This window comes from Lytechinus variegatus, chromosome 16, assembly GCF_018143015.1.
Source record: "Lytechinus variegatus isolate NC3 chromosome 16, Lvar_3.0, whole genome shotgun sequence".
Lineage (NCBI taxonomy): Eukaryota > Metazoa > Echinodermata > Echinoidea > Temnopleuroida > Toxopneustidae > Lytechinus > Lytechinus variegatus.
In genome coordinates, this window is record NC_054755.1 from 16268774 (window position 1) to 16291938 (window position 23165).

Consider the following 23165-nt stretch of genomic DNA (forward strand, 5'->3'; position numbering starts at 1 on the left):
AATACCCTACTACTGCTCATGGCCGTCAGCACAGAGGATTATCTTGTGTATGGGGGTAGATGTCCCCCCCGCCCAGGAATAAAAGATAATCCTCTGCGCTGACGCCCATATACTAGAGCTACTACTACTACTATTAGTACTACTACTACTACTTCTACTACTACTACTACTACTACTACTACTACTCATTGGCGGCGGAAGCAAAAAATTATAGGAGGGGACAACCAAAAAATTTTTGACAAGCCAAAAAAAAATAGGTTCTCAACCCAAAACTTTTAGGGGGGACGTAGGAAAATAAATTGACAAGCAAAAAAAAAAAAAAAAAAAAAAAAAAAGGTCATCAACAAAAAATTTAGGGGGGACCGTCCCCCCCGTCCCCCCCGCTTCCGCCGCCTATGCTACTACTACTACTACTACTACTACTACACTGCTACTACTACACTGCTACTACTACTACAACTACTACTATTACTACAGAACTACTACTCGTATTTGTACTAAAAATAATTAACACAATATCGTACCTTCCTGGTCAATGTTGATGTTACCATCATCGAAGCTACTGAAACTGCTGATACTAGATGTCGATGATCTGGTACGTGTGTGCAACGGCACATTTAAGAAGTTACTGATACTGGTAGATGATATCCGTCTACGGTTAGTTTTGTGTGCTACAGTGGTAGACGATATACGCCTGTGCTCCCTGCGTACATAAAACATAAAAGAAGTAGGTATTATACAGACAGCATATTTAAATAATAATTCATGTTGATAAAAAAGCGAAAAACACATAGAAACATCAATATTATATTATCATTCACAGACCCCTTCCCTTCCCCTCATCGCTGCTCCTACCCCCCCCCCCTCTTCCAATTTTCAAGATCACCCAAGGGGGCGCCCTCTAATATATGTCACTTTGGCGCCCACTTAAGTTTGGTCAATTAGGCACCCCTTCACTTTTGGTTCAATACGGTGCCCATCAACATGGCCTCCACTAATTTTAAGATCATTTGGAGCTTCTGGGCAAATTTACGAACCCCAACTTAAAAGGTCAAGTTGGCGCTTTGCAATTTTAAGGAACAATTTGGACGTATCTTAACTAAAAGCCCAACAATTTGGCAATTTACACAGAAAAAATTCATTTTTTTATGTTTAAGTACCTTTTGGCTTGAGGAGGGCAGAGGAACACTTCTTCATCATCATCTTCTATCTCGTCCTCCGTTTCTTCGACTATGTCTTCCAGTCTCTTGCAGTGAGTGGTGATAAGTCTGTCATACTCTCCTTTCTGTGTCATTAGTTCGCTGTGAGTACCCTGTTCCCTGATGTGTCCGTCTATCATTACGGCTACAGAATCACAGTCTTGTAAGTACTGAGTCAGGGGTAATGTAAATTGAAATCTTATATAATAATAATAATAATAACAATAATGTGTCTTATAAAGCGCCAAACCCACTCTGTAAAGTGATCAAGGTGCATAAAGAGCTAAGAGTCAAAGAAAAAAGCTTTGAGAAGATTTCGACAGAGGTACATATTTTTATGTCTTCAGGAAGGCTATTCCACAACGTAGGGCATGCAAAAGCAAATGATCCTCCAAGTTTTTGAAACTTTTGGAATAACAAGGAAGCCAGAAGTGGATGAGCGCAAAGACCTGCTTGGTCTGTAGTAATTGATAAATGAAAGACTGTATCGTTGTGCTGATCCAAGAATACTATGAAAAGCAAGCAACAAGATCCTAAAGCTGACCCAATTTTTGATAGGGAGACAGTGCAGCGAATTCAAGATGGGAGTGAAATTGATAGGCTAAGTCGTTGTCTTGTAGTTGCGACTCTCTTGTTTTCAATTGTAGGGTCATTTGTTCGAATCACACCAATGGCGTTAATTTCCGACAGCAAATGATTTGTCAGCAACGTGCTGGACTCATCCCAGATAAGGTAAATGGGACCAAATAAGGTTAATTTCTTTAAAAGCTATCGCGTATAATGCCATCAATTACTATCATCATCGTTATTATATATACATGTAAATCATTCACAGGAGTGGATATCGCATTCGTGTTACTTGATGTGGGTCACGTAATTCTATCCCCGTTGTTGCTAAGTTGTGGAACAAGCTACCAACCCTCTGACTACATCCGTGGGCCAGTTAAAAGGCCAATTTCTATTGTTAATGAACCACAAGTGTTTTCTTTTATTATTTTGGGGTGGCCAATTAAATCATCTTATGAAACAAAGTGTCAAGCATGTAACCACAAGAAAAGGCGCTATGGGCCGAACAGTCAAGATTGTATTAGAGATTTAACCTCAAAAATTATAGAAATGCGTGACTGACCCACGATTTGAAACTATAAATAAATATTTTTTGCAACTCACACGCTAAAATTGAGGGAAGGTAAAGCCACTTTTTTAGTCAAATGAGAGACAGCTCGGTATACACTGATTGTAAACAAGCCCTTTACCAAATATTTTATGGATTAGATACTGAATAAATAATAAATTGTAATGGGACAATAATCTTACATACAATGAATAAATGGAATAAAATCAAACTTTATATTTTTCATACCTGGAGCTGGTGCGTGACGAAAAGAATAGTCTTGTTGCTCAAGGCGCCCTTTATGCATTTCTTGAAGATGTGTTCTCCGACATGGGCATCTACGGCACTCAGCGGATCATCAAGAAGATAAACATCATGATCAGCATACACAGCCCGAGCCAGACTGACCCTCTGCTTCTGACCGCCACTCAAATTGATCCCACGCTCACCTATCTACAAACGAAATCGATATCCAACATGGAGACAAATTTTTCGTAAAGTGGAATAAATGATCCTCACTCATCCCCACGCACCCACACACACACCGTCACCAACACCCAAATACACCACCACACAGCTACATACACACCCCGCCCTTAAGCCGCCACGGCACACATTCGCAACGTTCAATCACACACACACACACTCAAACCCGACCATTTCTAAAGATTGTGATAACACCATAATTTCTTATTTTTAGTATTTACTCTTTAATAGTCTCCCTAGAATCTTTTAAAACACATTATTCGACATTCGAGATAAAAAAATCTTCATCTTGTGATTGCTTACTTTTGACAAAATGACTGATAAATGGAGCTAGATTACGGGCACACATATATTCACACAAATAAACACACTTGTGCCCGCCACGCGCCCACACACAGGTTTACACACACACGCACACGCACAAAAAAACATTGGACATCTCTTTTCTTTAAACGCTCCCTGGGTCGGCAGGTATTACACAAAAGTTCAAAGAGTAATAGCCAAAGTAATAGTTGATAAGGAAAGAAGTTGCGGGATTACCTCTGTTTGGTCTCCATTGGTCAAGATCGCCAGATCCTGTTTGAGGCTGCAGACCTCTAGGACCATGGCGTACCGTTCCTGGTCCATCGGAGAGCCAAAGAGAATGTTCTCCTGGACCGTTGCATTGAAGATCCAAGCCTCCTGGGCAGCGTAGGCAAATGTCCCCCTGACCTTGCAAGAGCCCTTGACCTTCTCCATCTGACCTAAGATGGCGTTGATCAAGGAGGACTTGCCGCTACCGACGGGTCCGCATATACCGACCAACTTTCCCTGAAAGGGTAACAATAAATTATTGATTCCGTCGTATAAAGTCTAGTTCAGTGAAAGTATAAGTGTCCCTATTTCAAGTTTGGATCAAAATCTTCTATTAAAACTCAAATGGATTTTTTTTTAATACAAAGGGTGTCAAAATAAGACACACAAAAATCTTACTCATATCCTTATACGACAATCCTAATCATCCCCAAAAATGTATAGCCGACGCATATATATATATTGAACTTAATTCAATATAAGAGAAAACTATTGCATGTTTTGTAAAATTTTCAGTTGGATAATTTAATGGTCATTTACATAATATTTAAGAAAAATCATCAAATATAGGGTGCGGAAAGAGTTAGAAAAAATGTAAAATTTTAGATGCCGGACAAAGTCTAATGCGACTGGCTCTAGTTCTTCTATCAACAAAAGAAACTTTAAGTTGCCTCCCTTATTCAAATGTCTTATTTGAGACTTCTATGTGTAAGTAACGTTTTGCAGGTATTGAAATTGGTCTTCTTTGTGTAATGCGACTGGCCGATTTTGGGAGAGTCATGGGGTCCACCCTGCATAGCATACAATCTTTCTGTATGTATTTTTAAAGCCTCGGTTGCCAATATAAAGTGACAGTATAAACTTTACAGAGAGACTGGGAAAGACTAACCCCTTTGACAGCACCAAGTATCAGAAAAGACACGTAAAAGTGTAATGCTACTGACCGTGGAATCGCATATGCTATATAAAAACATACAAGTTCTTCATAGATTTGGCAGCTAAAATGATAAAACATACTTCACAAATAAAAAAAGTGATTCTCGATGTGGCAAAGCGAGCCTTTTTATCAAATAAACTCAATGTTTAGGAAATGGTGTGGTGATCCGTGTATCGCCCATGTAAAACATCTTGGGCAATTATATCAAAGATAGAGAAATACAAAGTTACAAATTTACGTAATCGTGTTTCGATCCAACAGTACAAAAATGCAGCTTTCAAAGACAGGTGAAATCACACCTATGTATATAAGTGGGGTGAGATGTCAATTACCTTTTTAAGGTCAAAGTTCACGTCGAAAAGGACAGGTACAATTTTACTTGAGGATTTATTGGTGATGTCATTGCAATCGCGCTGTTTGACGTCAGATGTCTTTCGCTGAATCCCATTTGAATCAGCAGCAGTGTGTAGACCATTCTTTATTATTTCTAGCAGAACGCAAGCAATCCAGAGAAGCGAAGGATAAGAGAAAGAGAGGGAGGGAGAAGGGGAGGGATTCGAAAAAAAAATATTAGAAGTTAAATAATACAAGCTGGCGTATAAACATTCAAACATTAATTTTTATCTACATTTTCCTCCCGAAGATTAGTTTTATTTCTGTTTTGTAATTACGGTGGCAGCGGTGGGATGTTACGTTCTTGTAATTCATGTGATTGGAATGAACGAATGAATGAACAGATATTTTGATAGATAAATTATTACATTGACAAACAATTTAACAGATAAATGTCAATAATACTTTGACTCACTATACATGGCATGTTAACATTTAACCAACAACAGATCAAGACGAATAGGCCTACCTGGTTCAGAGCTAAAGCCCACGTTGATGATTCCATTTTGATTCTTATCTTCGGAAGTTGTTTCCACCAGTGTATCCTCCTGCGTGCCATCTTGTTTACATGAAAAAGAATCCCATCCAAACTCTCCTCCTCTGATTTCAGCCATGTTTGTACTCGTATCCTCAAGCGTCTCATTCGGTTTGGCCTTTTCCATGGTCATAATTGACTGCAACCAAGTAAAGTTTGAGATGATGACCAGTGGCATAATTATTAAGAAAATATGACAGCGTTGACCATGGACATGACTTCGTTTTCACTATTTTCAAGGATATTGAAGAAAATCAAACATAGATATTCCATAAGTTGGGAATCTCACGTAAGCGAAAAACACATCGTGGAAGTAAAGGGCATGGAAGAAGAAGACCTCAAAGCCCTTCGCGTTCTCAGCAATGCTCAACTTCCAAGTCAATATCGGTATTAATACGACCGCGTGTATCTTCTCGTAACCATAGAAGAACTAATGTCTGTCTGAGCAACTTGAGATTCTTAAAACGTGATAATAACTCATTGCAAAAAGTTGAGTATAACTTACCAAATGTATTTTTAACCAATGTTCGCTCACTCAAGAATAAATTTGATGAAATAGCCATTGCTGTTCATAAATATAACATTGATATTTTTTCCATAACTGAAACCTGGTTAGATGAAAACACTTCAATTGATTATTTTTCCTTACCTGGGTTTAGTTCCTTTTCCAAACAACGTATCAACAAGAAAGGAGGAGGTGTAGCAGCTTTTATAAGAGATATCTACAATCCGAAGCGTCTCTCTGTTCAAGTACGCGATGACATTGAGATTATTTGGATACGTTTAAGACCACCTCGATTACCTCGGTCAATATCATGCATTATCTTGTGTACTGTATATTTTCCTCCTAAGCATCCAAAATCTGAACTTTACATTGACCACATTTTGTCTACTATTGACTCTTTATCGACAAAATATTCTTCTGCTGGATTTATAATAACTGGTGATTTTAATGATTTAGATATCAGTCAAGTACTTTTATTGAATAATTACATGCAGGTTGTTGATAAACCCACCAGGGGTCAAAACATTCTGGATAAAATCATTACTAATATTGGCTCTGCCTATAATCCAGTGAGGATTTTGTCACCTTTGGGAATGAGCGATCACAACTGTATCCTTTGGTGTCCTTTACTTCATTATTATGGACATTTATCTCATAATCAAAAGAGCAAAAAGACAAAAATTGTACGTCCTTTAACTGATAGTGGAATTCGGGAATTTGGAACTTGGTTAACCCATTATTCTTGGGATGAATTGTACAATACCATGGATGTATCTGTAATGTGTAACATGTTTTTGCAAGTCTTAAAATACCACATAGATTTGACATTTCCCACTAAGGTTATTAAATTTCATGAAAATGACAAACCATGGATTAATGGCAAAATTAAATCATTAATAGAAAATAGGCAAGAAGCTTTTTCAAATAATAATGTAACATTGTGGAAACATTATAGGAACAAGGTACAGAGAGCCATAGACTTGGCAAAGGATAAATTTTATAATAAAAGAATACAGAAACTTAAACTTAATAATCCAGCTGATTGGTACCGTCATATCAAACTCATGACTCATGGTTCTCAATCTCAAACACATATTGATATACCAAATCTCTCATATGAGGAACTTCAAAATTTTAAGTGTGTAGCAAATATTATCAATGACAGGTTTTTATCGATTGCATCTGACCTTCCAAAACTTGACAGGTCAAATTTGCCAGCTTATTTGCCATCACCCTCTGAATGTCCAACAGTACAACCATTGGATATTTACAATAAATTACGCAAATTAAATTTGCAGAAGTCAACTGTTTCTGGTGATCTACCTATCAGAATTATTAGAGAGTTTTCCTATGAATTATGTTTTCCACTATGTCATATTATAAATACTGCCTTTAAACAAGGTATCTTTCCACAGATATGGAAACTTTCTGAAATTGTACCAATTCCAAAATCTTTTCCTCCTGTGGTGTCTGATCTAAGACCAATAGCCTTAACATCTTACTTTGCTAAGACTGCTGAATCGTTCATTGTTAAGTGGTTGTTGGAGGATATATGCGATCAGATTGATAACAATCAATTTGGTAACCGTCCAGGTCTCTCTACTTGTCATTATCTTATTTCTATGCTTCATAATCTCTATACAAATGCTGACAAACAAAAAAACATCTCAACTATGGTGTTGACAGATTTTTCTAAGGCTTTTGATCGAATTGATCATAATATTCTTATTCACAAATTAATATGCTTGAACGTACGACCATGTGTAATCTCATTATTCATTGATTTCTTGTACTGCAGACAACAGTCTGTAAAATATAATGGTCACATTTCTGATGTCAAGGACTGTAATGCGGGCGTTCCGCAAGGGACAAAGCTCGGCCCTGTGTTGTTCTTGATTATGGTAAATGATGCTTGTAACAATTGTCCCCTACCTTTCTATAAGTATGTGGATGATTTAACAATTGTAGAAGCTAGAAATCAAAACAAACCTTCTCAGATGCAAAGAGAGATTGACTCTTTGCTTGCTTGGTCTTTGGCTAATAACATGAAACTCAATCCTAGTAAATGTGTTTTTATGACTATTTCATTCATGAAACAGCCGATACACCAAAATTTCAATATCGACCAAATACCAATGAATGAGACCAGTATTGTTAAAATTTTGGGTGTTTTATTTCAACAAAACCTAAAATGGGACTCTCAAGTTAATGAAATGATAAAAAAATGCAATAGACGACTGTTCATGTTGCGTAAACTTAAACGGTTCAATTTACCCATGTATGATCTTATTACTGTGTATACTGGATACATTAGACCCATTGTGGAATATTGTGCTCCTCTGTTCCACTCCAATCTTACTAAAAATCAAACTGAAAACATAGAAAAAATACAAAAACGTGCAATTAAAATCATACTTGGTTCCAGGTACATTGCTTATGAGGAATCACTAGAAATGTGCAATTTATCAACTTTGGAACAAAGGAGGGTTAAGTTATGTTTAGACTTTGCTTTGAATTTAGAGAAACATCCTAGGTACTCATCTTGGTTACCTGTTGCTAGGAATATTGATTTTAACCTAAGACATGTAAAAAAATACTCACAATTACATTGTAAAACTGATAGGTTTCAGAAGAGTGCAATTCCATATTTTATTAATATCCTGAATGAATATCATTCCAAAAACTCTTAATCTGTCCAGTTTTAAGTGATTCCTTTGTTCATATGACCAAGAATTCCTTCACTTTGGAATGGAGTGTGAAATGTACACTGCCCATGCAAATTCTTTAGGGCAGCAGTTTGATTTATATTGTGCAATAACAACTTACACTGTCAGGGAATACCAGTGTGTATGTATAGTTCACATCTCATTCATACATGTATGTCAATTGACATTATGCCATGACTTTGCAGGGATAGGTGTCGTGTGGGCGGTACCGGAGCGGCGGACGCGACATCGGGACTGGCCCCTATGGTTTCGGAGTGCTGCAGTTTGGGGTGTGTGGTTCCGGACGGCTGTTGCGTGGTTGGACGGGCGCATTAGACTTATGGTCGCATATCCGATCGGGTTGGGTGGCTGGGAGGAGTGTGTTTCCCTGGGAGTGATGGGTGTGACAAGCTTGTGCCATGCCCATTGCTCCCGGTGGATACATTTCTCTCGGCGCCTTTCTCGTCGTGTGTGCGACTGGTGGTTTTTTTGCGCCTGTCCAGCTAAGAAGTGGCTGTTTGGGACCGAGCATTTCTGGGCTGTAGCGCTTCGGAGGTGTAGGGGTATGTCTCGGAGTCGCGTCCGTTGCTCTGGTGTTGCCCATTTCCAGACCTGTCCTCAATTCTAATTCTGATTTTAATTTGCATTATATATTTATGAGTTATCTTTTATTATTCTAACTTAATTGGTTTGGAGGCTTATGTATGTCTGTATCTTTATGATTTTTGCATATTGATAGTTTACTTTGAAATTTTCATGTTGTTCAAAATGGTCTTTGTATATATCTTATCTTACATGTATATGTAACAAGATCTTTACAATGTAAAACAATGTAAATTTAGCCTTTGGGCTACCATGAATTGTTTTTTTTAATAAAACCATTTATCTATCTATCTATGGGTCACGAGTGAGCCAGCAAAGATTTTTCTCTTTTTAAAATGAAATAGATTTGTTAGTTTTATATTTTTTCATTTATATAATGTCCAAAAAAGAAGAAGAAAAGTCAACACTTTGCCCCCTCCCTTTCATTTCCTTTCTTTTTCCTTGCTTTAAAAAAAATATTTTGTGTTAACTCAGCAGTGGAACAACTTTTTAGGGAAAGGGGAGGGCTAACTGTCCGCAATGGAATCCAGTGATAACGGTAGAATTCAATCAAATCACCCATTTACATCGCGGCCTAAAGCTTTCGTTTTTAATACATTTATTTTCATTGTTGTTAACTTGACAACATTTTAAAAGATTATTCCTCGGTAACGTAATAGCCCACTATATACCAGGATCAAAACGATCAAAACAACATACGATATATTTGCAAGTTTTCGTCAGTTCTGAATCTTAGGACGATCTGTTGTCCCGGTTCATCCATTTTCGACAAAGACTTCTCAGTTATTCATTGTGATTTGACAGGTAGTTTCAATAGATTTACTGTGTTGTAGAATCCGTCTCCGTTGCAATCGCAAAAAAAATTGCCATTATCACCATGGGGCATGGATCTACATACCTTGAGTCTATCTAGTGCTACTGTAGATTCAGCCAGCATACGGACAGCGAAAGGAGTGGGACCAATTACTGCTCGACAAACATTCAGAAGTGATACCAGTGTAAAAGCCTGTAGGGATACAAAAAGGTAGCATATTTTGGTTCCATGAAATTTGCTCCGACAATTGCTCCGCTCTTATTCCACAACCCTACCGGAATGACCATCTTCAGCCCTAGACCAAACCCAGACCTTCCATAATGTCATATTGCAACCCTACCCCTAACCCCATCTTAGACGAAATAAACCCCGGAGCAATTGTCGCCGGAGCAAACGTCGTGTCCCCTATTTGGGTTCATGGCTGGGGAAAGAGCATAGAAGTGAGAGAATGAGGACGAGACATGTTTAGCATTTGATATCAACGCCAGAGAGATGATTTTACAAATGACGGAATAACTGCCCATGATACCAATTTATCAAGAAGAAAAAACAGAGACAGAACACAAGTGGTTTTCAAGATTTTAGACTCCTAACACGAGACTCATTTGTATTGCTAAAGGATCTCTCTCGAACCACGTGACTCAACCATGCCGTGTATACGCTACTATATTATATTAACCGATGTATAAATAACATCTTCAGAGTAGTAGGGATGTTTTAGACTTTATTTTCCTGGGAGCAGTTTCCTAAACACTATTTTACAATGTTTCCAGCTAGGTATCTAGTGCAGATGCTCTATAAGTAATCTAAACTCCACGGCTTTAACTTTTTTTGTTTATCACCCAATATTTCTTACTTTTTAGAATCATCGCCAATCGCATGCATCAATGCATCTCTTTTACATAGAACTTATTATAACTGGGTTTCGAACCATTCCTGCCATATCTTCCTCAAGCTTCATAGGACCGGAAGTCGGCTCCCTGGATATATAAGAATGATTAATATATTATTCTTTTACAGAGAACAATACCAAGAGGGGCGATTTTATGAGATGTTTGGTCCTTCAAGCGGATGGGAGGTGGGGGGGGGGGGGGCGAGACACCCCCATAGGCTCCAGACAAAATTGTAAACCCCACCCGGTTCGCGGCCAATGGGGTTATATACGCCTTACCTCAGCTGCTGTGAGTGAGTTTCCCATAGAGATGTGGATAATGATTGACAAGACAGAAGCGAGACTTGGAATGATGGGAACATTCGACAGACTGAAGCTTTGTAACATTCCCGCTTTTTCTAAATGCGACTTTTCTCGGCGGCGTAAATCTAAGAAAAAGGAGGTGAAATGATAAAGAGATGATAGATAATGATCGTTTGATATCGATGAAACTATTACTACAATGCTTACTATGGTTAAAAACAACAACACACAATATCATGTTATTGTCGGAAATCATTTGTAAATCGGTTACTTGCTTTTGAAACCAATGTTAGACAAGACCGACTTTTATGTCTTAAAAGACGGATTAAACATTGTTGCATTATATTTCCCGTAAGATGCCATCGGTGTGCAGTTGGTTTTGAGGGTCATCCTGTGCAGTCAGTTAAATTATGTCTTTTTGAAGGAGTTTAAAAAACACTTTGTAAAATAATTGTTCACGTTCACCGTAGTATTCGAGTCCTCCGATATTTATCATAATAACATAGCTTCTCGGACAAGCAATATCAAGAAAGTTGTCACAATATCTCATAGTTTGTCAGACGAAAAATATTAATAATAATAAATGCTTATATAGCGCATAATATACGACAGAATCTGAAACTTCAAAGGAGTGTGTAATGTATACTTAATGGCAAATAACACCCAATGGTAAATGAATTAGACTGAGATATAGCCCAACTGCTCTCAGACCAAGCGAATACACAATTAAAAAATCCGTTTCATCAAGACTTACAATAATTAATTTACCAATATGCCAACTACCATCGAAATCTTGATTTTGATCGTCTGCTCAGCCGTGTTACCATGGTAGTTGTCATAATGAAAAAGTTACAATAGTTACTGCTTATTATGACATGGGGCCATGATGTTCAATGAACATTGGAAAAGCTTGATTGTAGATTAGAATGGCGTACCTCTTATTGTCTTGGCAAAAGGTATTTCCCAAGCATACATTTTGATGAGTTTAATATAGGTCACCAGCTCGTTCATCTTCTGGACGCGAACATCGATGATCTCGATACACTTAATCCTGATCTTCGAGATGATCTTGCCTGCGACCGCCTATTAATCGGAAAAAATATTACAGACACACATGACAGTAGCAGTTGATGCTCTGAATAACAGGAGACAAGAAATGTATATTGTTTATTTTAGGTTGCCTTCCAAAAAATGAACAAAATAAGTTTACAAAGTGCATCGAATAATGTAACTGTTGCAACATTGTAAAGTATTTTAAATAAATTTGATTTACCGTGTGCTGTGCGCCAGCAATCCATACTACGTGGGTGGGGGAAGTTGGAATAATTATGATGCAGAATCCAAGATTGCTTACAAGTAGTCATAAATTTGAGGGATCACAGTATGGCGAATCGGGCAACATTTCTATTTTTTATGCAAATGAGCGAAGCGAACGAGCAAAGAAATGACTTGTTCTTTTACAATGAACATTTAATTTTCAAACAGATTTTGACATGATAAAAAAACTAATCCTTTTTCCCCCTTCGTTTCAATTTCTCTTTTTGCGTTTGGGGGTGTAAACATTTGTGGAAGTCCAGTGCCCTAAGCCAAAGCCCCCCCCCCCGGGCTGCCCCTCATCTTGACCCCAGGGATCAGAAGCGTTTTTTTTTACCTGCAAAGGCACGAAGAAGATGAATGTTATCAGTGTCCCGATCAACGCCCCCGTTCCGACGATGAACTGGGTTGCGATGAGGGTTGCGAGAAGTAAAGTCGGCGATGAGATTAGGAAGTTCCCCACCACACAGACGTTAAAGAGACGTTGACTATCGTTGGCACAGACGTTCACAATCTGGTAATAATAAAGAAGCAATGGGCTTTATAATCCTACGGTGTTAGTCATCGATATCCGTTGAAATTATTTGAAATGATTAGAAAATTATGGTCTCATATTTCATGAATTTATTGCGAATATATTCACTAGAATTAATTCAAGCACAAGTTTTCTATCAATCCAACATAGTTAACAAGGTGATGACGACGCCATGTTGATCATTAATAATAAATAAGATCTAATAAAATGAAGAGATGAGATTGCTTGCTTGCTTCATTGATTGATTGACTTGGTGACAGACTGAATGATTGAATAGGTATTGTGTTGGTTACCGACTAATTGATCGACGGATTTATTGATTGAATGAATGAATGAACGAATGGTTGATCAATGAATTGATCGATTATCTTGTTTACACACAGCTTATTTGATTGATTAACTGATTGGCATACTAACTTATTGATGATTAATCAAGTAATTATTTACTTATTAGCAGCTAATAGCGATTTATTGACTGACGGATTGATTGAATAAATGAATGATTGATTTTACATTGACTAATTGATTGTTTGATTGGTCAATTTGTTGTCTGATTGTTTGATTAATTGAATGATTGGTTTTATGGTAAATTGAGTAACTGACTGATTGTTTAAATGTTTCATTGATTGCTTGATTCATTGTTTATTTGATTGAGTGCTGGATTGAATGTTGATTGGTTGATTGATTGGGAGATTGACTGATTGCTTGCTTGATTAATTTTATTTGTTGATTTATTGATTGATAGATTGATTGCTAGATTGATTGTTTGCTTGATTGGTTGGTTGGTTGATTGATCGCTTGCTAGCATGATTAAATATTTCTTGATTTATTGTTTGATGAACTGATTGATTGATTGATTGCTAGATTGATTGATTGATTGCTTGCTAGATTGACTGATTGATTGCTTGCTAGATTGATTGATTGATTGCTTGCTAGATTGATTGATTGATTGATTGATTGATTGCTAGATTGATTGATTGCTTGTATGATTTATTGACCGACTGATCAAACAATCCCCAAGTTTTACCTCTCCAACACTGTGTTGCTGTAGACTCCTTAGATGTGCCAGCTTGCGAAACGCCATAGTCAGCATCCCACTTCGAAGTCGTGTGGCTGTCCTACAGTTGAACGCTCTTGAAAAGACATCACCCGTGATCCTGATGATTTGGAGAATAAAGATGGAGACAACGAGGACGATACCGTGCCCGAGATCGACCTCCTCTTCTTCAGTGTACTCAAGTAATCTTTGTACAAGGATTACCTATAAAAGGAGAAGACATTTTTAAAATGAGTATATGAGGAATGAAGGGAAAGTGATTCAAAAATGTACTCACCCCAAGGACTCCACATAATGTCTAATCATGATCATAGCTTTGACCAGTAATTGATATTCTATGCAGCCCGACATACGCACAATGTAAGTAATCTTTAGAATACAAAGTAATGATTGCCGAGCACCTTTAGGATATAAACTAGTATAAGAGCTTCTATAACTTCCACAATTCATTGACGATTTGTAGTCATATTTGTTATGGTTTACCACAAGTTAATCCACAATTTGCCACTCTCGACCCAGGTTCTAAATGGGTACCTGTTAGGAAGCGAAAGATATTGTATGTTTGATTTTGTCAGCGCCATAATGAGGCTGCGAGGAATGCAAGGAATGTTCCCCAAGGAGTGGACATTGTGCACTTTTCGTGCGGGACTTAAATGAATCCAATAACTGGGGTAATAATATGCTCTAACGGGCTTTGAGCCATTCTGGGAAAAGCGCTTTATAAAATTGGCTATTATTATCATTATTTTTATTATTATTAAATGGGCTTTAAGTAGATTGACTGCTCACAGAAGTGATAAAAGATGCCATAAGAGCGACGACTAGCACGGCAGCTGATACGATCTGTCTTGTTCTAACGAATCGAAGGGCTACTCTCTTGATGGAAGCTTTCTCTTCACTCCCCTTCAAATCAACCTCTTCCTTCCAAAGTCTTTCAAGTCTGTGGAAATTCAAAACAAATCAATTTTTCAAGTAAGTTATTTGCAGGGGCCGCTGAACGGTTTTCAAAGTGTGTGTGTGTGTGGTAGGGTGACCATGCAAAAAATTACTGTCATATGGTAATGTTTTCGTTTTTTTTGTACACGGTTTTGGAAAAAAAGTGTGGGGGGCTGAAGCCCCTCAGCCCCCCCCCCCCTTCCCCGCTTTCGCGACCTCTGATTTGATGCATAATATGGTTTACGATGAAAGATTATGATTATATACGATTAGTTAAACATTGATCAGTTATTCATTTCGCTTCTACCATGGGTCTCTTATATCTTCGTTAATTAGTGAAGAGTTAGTTTCAGATGTATCGAGTGATTTATCCAATACGTAGGACCTGCACAATCAATTCATAGAAATTATATATTAAACGTCGTTTTGGTTGAGTACTACTATTAACATGACCGGTGTGATATAAACTTACCCACACATTTCGCATCTTCGAAACTGTCAAATAATCGCAGCAATTAAACACTTCAGGCATTAGAACTATGTCACGGTTACCTAGGGAAAGTATATTCTAAACACGGGAACTTTGGGGCCATGAATCCCCCCCCCCCCGAAAAAAGGGTGATAAATTAAATGAATTAAAATTGATAAGTAAAATAAAATAAAACAAAATTGAATAAAAATGAATGAAGAAATAAAATACATAAATAAATAATAATAACAAAATTAATAGATAAATAAATAAATGAATGAATAAAAATATATATAAAAAATTAAAACAATGAATCAAAACGAAAAAGTAAATGATATATTTTTAAATTGAAATTTACCTGTCAGCATTATAGTCGCCCCTGTCATACTTGGAGATCTGTCCAAGGTCGGAGTATTCCAGAGTCTTTTTATAAGCTTTGAAGAAGAGAGAAGACATCCATGATATCCATACGTACGATAGAAGCCCGGAGTGATCCATCGGTGAGTACACTTCCTTTCTGAGAGATAAAAGGATAGAGAGATAAGATTACTGGTTTGTTGTACAGAAACTGAATCATACTTTCATATATATCCGTGGATTGTATGAAAGTTAAACCTGTGTTGCAATTTTGTATTGATCATTTTTTTACAGTTAAATCAAGAACTGTGAACTGGATGGATATATTCTTATGATTATACCTGGAAATTCTAATAGACATAAATGTGTTCATTATGTTATTCTGTTTATAAAATATGCCCTTTTCAATTCTAGAGCTGAAGACCAGGTACCCTCTTTCATTAAGATACAGACATTTATCACGGGTTGTATGGAAGAAGAAAGGCGCCTGGCATCAAAGTCAGGCAATATTAGTTTACATAATACAGAAATGGGATGAAATGAAGGTGAATAAAGATTTATATGTGAACAGGTAGAATGTGTCTAGTGTGCTGCGATTGTATAATTGTTGGTGTGATTGTTGACATTTGGTTTTGTACTAGTTCTTTTCAAAATCCCCTTCTCTTGTGTCAATCTGATTTGCAGATTTTTTATGTACCCTATGTAAAAATTAAATGTTCCTAAACATATTTGTATATAGTTATGTTTGTTAATGTATATGTGTGTAGGCGTTTTTTGGCTCTGTGCGTGTATATGGGTGTATATGTCAATGTACGCGTTTTTTTTTACATGTGATAGCTTAATATAAAATAGATTGGGGGACAATGATTATATTTCTTTCTGCAAATCATTCAATATTAATTTCATGTTTTTATTAGGTTACATAGAAGGTCGGGGCTAAGCTCATTTTCTGTATATACAAAAATATATGATATTTTAAGGTATTTCATTCCATCCTTATTTGCTTCAGTTTTTTGGTAAATATTTTTGTATTTTCTTGTCGATGTAAAATGAAGATTTGTCAATTTTGTTGTATTTATCTTGAATTTATTTGAATGAAATCCGTAATAAAAACGTGTCATGGGTGTACTTTTTTCAGTGTTTGCTTCTTTACTTTACGGATGTTAAAAAAAATGAAGAGTGAGCGTGAAGACAGAGTGTGGTAAACGTGCACTATCAATCGATGGTGCTTTACTTTGGAATGCCTACCCCTGTCAGTGAGAAGTGCTAGTAGTAAGAATGCTTTTTGTTCCCAGTACTTCAAGTGATGCTCTTCCAGGAAATAGCCCTTTACTCTCTGCAACATGCAGACATCAATATGTGAAGCACAGATATAGGTTTTACTGATAGGTATGTGTTATCTTAATTACATGCAATACACGTTTAAGATTGTCACACATGAAGTAATTATGAGTTTCTCTGTTAATTTCTTTAAAAATAATTGATGATTTGCATATTTTCTTTCCACAAGTAAATGGCTGCTAATATTGCATCAAGCACCTCTGTGCTTATATTAGCTGACCTCTGTATTTTACCGAACTCACTATAGCACACGCTGAGGTATGATTTAATTATCAGTCTTTTCAGTATTATCTACAATGTATCTCTTCAATTGTCACATTTAAATTGTATTCATTTATATGTTTGGAATTATGTGTACATGTTAATTTATCATTGATTTATGAATAAAATGCAGAAACTACTGCAAAATGAATTTTCGTATGTAGGATTCACATTGAGTAGCAATCACATTGATTTACCTGAATTTAAATAATTGAAATGTAGAGGGAGGGGGTTGTTTTTCCTCTATTGTAATACTGATTGAAATCAAGATGAATTAACGTTACTTCCCTACATTGTACTCATGTACCATATTTTTTTCCATGTATTCCCTTTTGATTATTTTGATGTTGTTTGAAGGTTTGCATCCTGTGCATGGTGACAAGTACAATTGCTGATGTGGTTTACGGTACACCATGTGGGGTGTTATAGAAACAGTGGATAGAAGAAGAGAAGTGGATAGGCGAGAAAGTGGAGATTTGAGAGTAGAGTATTCTTTCTTGAAAATAGTCCTGAAAAGGACTGTAAACCAGAAGGAATGTTGAGTGAGAACAGCTTGAGTAGTAGAGCTGATGAGGAGATGCTGGCTTGAGTCGGCGAGTAGAGATGATGAGTAGTAGAGAGACTCGACGTTTCGGACAGGTTGACTGTCACAGTCAACCTGTCCGAAACGTCGAGTCTCTCTCTTCTTCTATCCACTGTTTCTATAACACTCCACATGGTGTACGGTAAACCACATCAGCAATATGATTATTTTGCATGTTCTGTTTATTTTTTCCCTTATGTTATTTACTTGTCTGTTATATTGTAAATATTTGTTTATATGGCCCCCTGGAAAACAGTACAAGACTACTGATGGGGCTACCCTGTATAAATAAAACGAAATAAATAAATACAAATAAAAGTGTGCTGTTGGAGGAGAGTAAGCTGTGGTTAGACCCGGATCCACATTATGCAGGCCCTCGATCGTCATAATCTTCGAGAGAATTGACACACATATACAAGCCTTGATTTCTATGGCTTCGATCTTCATACAATTTTCAAACAAAAGATTTGAGCGTTCCAGGTCAAAAGTTAAGGCATAAAAGAACTCTGGCAAAACACCACACGTTGCATTGGACATCGCCTCTACCTCACAATAAATCTTCTTGCAATACGTAACTTCAAATAAATCACTGTAAGGATGAATAGACATGATACTTTATGGAACCCCCAGGGGTTTGCATCTTTCCAAGCATGAGAAACGCCTGCGACAGGGCTGACTTCACCCACTTTTTGAACCACACTTGAAAAAGGGAGTTATCATGTAAATGAAAGAGTATTTTGATGTTTTTCTCTCTCTTTACAATTCTATGATCGAGTTTGATAAAAAAAACAGATCTCTTCCTCTAAAATGAATTTCACTAAGACTGAATATCACATATAATTGTGAACATTCGCTTAAGCAATATTTCTAAGCTTTACTTTCAAATAATGGGGTTTGATAAAAAGATCTCTTCCCATAAAATGAATTTCACTAAGACTGAATATCACACATAATTGCGAACATTCGCTTAAGCAATATTTCTAAACTTTATTTTCAAATAATAATGATTAAAGGTTTGATTAAAAGATCTCTTCCCATAAACTGAATTTTACTAAGACTGAATATCACGTATAATTGTGAACATTCGCTTAAGCAATATTTCTAAGCTTTATTTTCAAATAATAATTATTGAAATTGCTGCGTGGCCCTGAGGTACAGCACATCCGGGTGTACAAAAGCGTCTTGGTATAATCAAATAATTTTGTTACACGTCGCCATGTCACAGAGGAGGGGGAAATAATAAATCACCCCACTGCAGATCATCAAAGATATGAAGTTAATCAATTATTGTGGTGATGAATATTTTATGGATGACGAATAATAATGGCAAAATATTGTTATATGTCACCGACGCCAAATTTACATCTATAGCGAATTCTCCTCATGCGTATAAAAAGTCATCACAGATGATATAACAATGTATAAGGGGGGGGGGCGAACTTTCCAACACTGTATTTCATCTCTCGTTGACTGCGTGTTATAAACAGATAGTCTTTAAATTATCCCTTTTGAGATATATACAGAGAATAAACTAGCCTATAATTTTATATGAAACTGGAATTGTTTTAGGTGGAAAGGAGTAGAAGAAAAAAGGAGAGGAAGAAGATCGAACAAGAAGAAGGAGAAGAAGAGGAATAAGAAATAGAAGAAGAAGAGAAGGAGAAGAAAGTGGAAAGACATATTATGATATGAATGCATTGGGTATACTGACCTAGAGTGGTTATCATTCAAGTTGGGGTTATAATACAATTGATGTTCAGAATGCTGCATTATGGGTTAAAAGCATGGTCAGTAACGAGAAGTTTATCAGGACTGGAGGGGGTGTTATTAAAGGTGCCAGTTCGTGTCCGCTTTAACCCTTCACCTACCACAACTGAACGTTCCCTCTTCAAAGCCTACGCGTTTTACAGAACTCGGCAGTCAACAGGTTAAAATAAAAATAAAAAAATAACTGGAATATTCGTCCAGAGAAAAGAGAAAATGCTTACTTAGGCTTCAATCTGACGGGAATGAGTACCTTGATACTCTCTGTGTATTTGAATCCATTTCTTCCTTTAATATCTGGATGAATGTTTTTATTATTTTCGAAGTCCTCTTCTTGATTGTTTGCCCCGCCATCTGTCGTCATCATCATCGTCGCTGTCGTCATTTTCGGCGGCGTTGTCTCGCTCATCGGTGGTAAGTTTAGGACTGATATTACAATGCCTTCATCTAAGGGAAGATAAGGATAAATGTGGCGTTAAAGGAAAATTCTTCATTCTGCCCTGTTACACCAGTTGAGGATGCGGGGCTGGAGGGGGCAAATAAATGCTATTACGGACGACACGCTCGTACACAATAACCTTGGACGTGATATTAAAAAGTGGGTGGTTTCAACGCAGACCATGTACGGATGCAAGCTGAAGCAAAAGAAGAGAAAAAGGAGGAGGAGAAGAGGAAGATCGGAGAAGTAGAAGAAGATCAAAGAAGAAGAAGAAGATCGAAGAAGAAGAAGGGGGAGAAAAAGGAGAAGAAGGAAAAGAAGAGGAAGAAGAAGGAGGAGAAGAAGAAGAAAAAAGAAGAAGAAAAAAAGAAGAGGAAGAAGATGAAGAGAGGACGACGACGAAGAAGAAGAAAATAAGGAGAAAGGGGAGGAGGAGATGGAGGAATACGAGGGGGATGAAAAAGAATAAGAAGGAGAAGAGAAAGATAAGAAGGAGGAAATAAAGAAGAATGGAGAAATGAATCATAATATGCCGCACTTTTAACCAACCCTGGGCAATATCATGTCCAAACAGCTATTGGTTAAAATATGTCCAAGTTGGGTAATAAAAACTAATACTTGGGTAATAAAAAGCTGATAATTGGGTATAAATTTGCTCAATTGGATAATAATTGCCCAGAATATATATTTTTAATCATTATACATTACCCCCAACACAGTGGACAGTATGTTGCCCAACATTTTAAGTGTGTAGAAATGCGTTCGGTTGTTGACCCCCTATTAGTATTACTAACTATTACGAGATTACCAGCGTCTGAGAGGGAATCCATAAAAGTTACCACCCCCCCTCCCCATCATCGGCTTCTGTATCATTGGGAAAGCCATGCTGCAAAATCTTTTTGTATGCAGGTATTTGAATGAAAAAGGCACCAATAAACAAAAACCCTCTAAGATTCAGGACTCTTCTGGGAAGATCGGTAACAACCCCTGATTAAAGATTTTGAGACACAATGCTCAAAGACACCCCTTTAAATGATTTTCTGGACACCCCCCACACACACACACATACATGTGTACCCACACACACTGGGCCTCCACACTCATAGAAAAAAGAGGTTGGTTGGTTATAAGAATTAAAAGAAAATTACATACAAAACGAAGGGAGAATTTTCTTTCATAATTCATGTTAACTAAAACTTATTAAGAGGTTGGTTAAAATATTGATGAATGTAAGATATACCTTCCTCCCGTGGGAAACATGCACGCGGTACAGATAATCACCGGGGAGGGGGGGGGGGGTGCGTTCGAAATAGATTTCATTCCCTTCATAACCAAATGACTGAGATATAATAATGAATATATCTATAGCAATGTGTTCATTTGAATTCTAACAAAAGGCTGAGTAATCATTGAAGCCTTGTTCCGTATTCAAATCCAGTGAACTGAAATGACCATGAACTCATCAACTCAAGGCTAGAGGTGCATTATACATTCAGATGAGGATTAATGTTTGATGGAATGGTTAGCTCAGGCACAGCAAAAAATGAACTATACTAGACAGTTTAACCGAATGTCAATTGCGCGTCACAAATTTGACCCATTTTCTAATGTTAGTTTATATTGTTTATTCGAAATATCATATCTTGTATTTAATGAATTTTCATGATTTGTTCCTTTCACGAGTTCGTTATAAACGAACGAACTCTGTGTATAGAATAGTTAGCGGAAGAATCAATCGAGGCTATTTTGAACGTATATTTAAGGAATCTCGCCGAAAATTGATTTTGGCCCATGTTAGTTGTGGGTTTACTCGAAATATCAAATGTAGGACCACAAAAACTTTGTGTAAAATAGAAGAAAATATGAAAAACAAACTTTGTAAGGTAGAATTACTAAGGGAACATGCCCTTATTGAATACTAGGGCAATCTTGATTTATCATCTTAGGTTGCAAAGAAATATTAAGACCCGGGGACGTTTCATGAAAGGACTTGTCGGACGTTTTATCCGACAAGTCCCATTTTATCCTACAGTTATTACAGGAACAGTGCCTTTCAGCCAATCAAAATCATGGAAAGATGTCAGATCTGACAACTTGTTAGATGAAAATATTGATGAAACGCTCCCCAGGGATTGCGCCAGTGTATTTCAATAGGATGGGGGAAGGCCAAAAAGATGACGTCATAGTTTAAAAATCAACTAAATAGTATTTCATTTATTGCATCTTTAAAATAAACAATGAATGTAGGCCTATATAATACTGTTTATTTACTTTGAAAATTGATATATTAAGAGTAGGCGTTTGAAAAGGCAGATAACTTATCAGCATAAACTCAAGCGTAACATTAACAACTATGGATATTTGTTTATGGCGATAGAGTTATTACAAATTAGACTTCTTTTTTATAGTTGAATTCTTTTTCTCTTCCCTGTCGTTCTTTTTCTTTTTTTGCTACTACTTTTAAAACCATAGGGCTGCCGCCAGTAGCATCATTCCTGATCGCGACTTTGACAATCTAAAAGTGACGTCACAGTTTTGAAATCAAATGAATAGTCGGGGGTATATGATTGAGGTTTTACAAGTCAGACCTCTCTCTATGATAGTTAATTTCTACTCCCCCCTACCCCCTACCCCACGCTTCTTCAATTTTTCCATTTCCACTTTAGATAGTTGCTTCACGGGATATCCAACCATTTGCCCCCTCCCCTGGAGCGTGGCCATCCCATACCATGGACGAGATTGAATTTGAATGTACGTTTACCTCCCTTTACCTTTAACACAGAAAGGGGGGAGGGAAGAATAAAGGGGAAAAAAGAGAAGAACATTATCGATCACCTCACCACAATAATATCATCAACAAATTGTTATTAGCAGACGCATTAGATTGCTGTCTGGCTTTAAAAGTCAAATAATCAAGAGATACGTCTACAAACAAAAATATTTTACGGACGACGAGTAAACTCAATGGTTGAACATTACTTTCAAAGTTTCTACTGTCAGCAGTTTCTCATCCGTAAAAGTCAATACGAGGGATTACGAGGTAAACTGTC

General features: G+C 37.0%; 1 protein-coding gene across 2 annotated transcripts in view; it reads right to left on the bottom strand.

The window, feature by feature from the left end:
- The window catches only part of LOC121429616 (multidrug resistance-associated protein 5-like), a 38315-nt gene that overhangs the window by 11081 nt on the left and 4069 nt on the right, over window positions 1–23165 (bottom strand). The window contains exons 3-16 of one of the 2 annotated variants that reach the window (XM_041626738.1): window positions 19901–20123; window positions 15729–15887; window positions 14755–14905; window positions 13936–14169; window positions 12711–12887; window positions 11995–12142; window positions 11036–11184; window positions 9949–10056; window positions 5172–5376; window positions 4642–4796; window positions 3340–3609; window positions 2563–2766; window positions 1161–1369; window positions 525–703 (exon numbers count right to left, since the gene is read on the bottom strand). In XM_041626738.1, the coding sequence (XP_041482672.1) occupies window positions 525–703; window positions 1161–1369; window positions 2563–2766; window positions 3340–3609; window positions 4642–4796; window positions 5172–5376; window positions 9949–10056; window positions 11036–11184; window positions 11995–12142; window positions 12711–12887; window positions 13936–14169; window positions 14755–14905; window positions 15729–15887; window positions 19901–20123 (2571 nt within the window). Of the gene's footprint in view, window positions 1–524; window positions 704–1160; window positions 1370–2562; window positions 2767–3339; window positions 3610–4641; window positions 4797–5171; window positions 5377–9948; window positions 10057–11035; window positions 11185–11994; window positions 12143–12710; window positions 12888–13935; window positions 14170–14754; window positions 14906–15728; window positions 15888–19900; window positions 20124–23165 lie in introns of those variants that run through there. The other variant, XM_041626737.1, reaches the window with a different exon arrangement.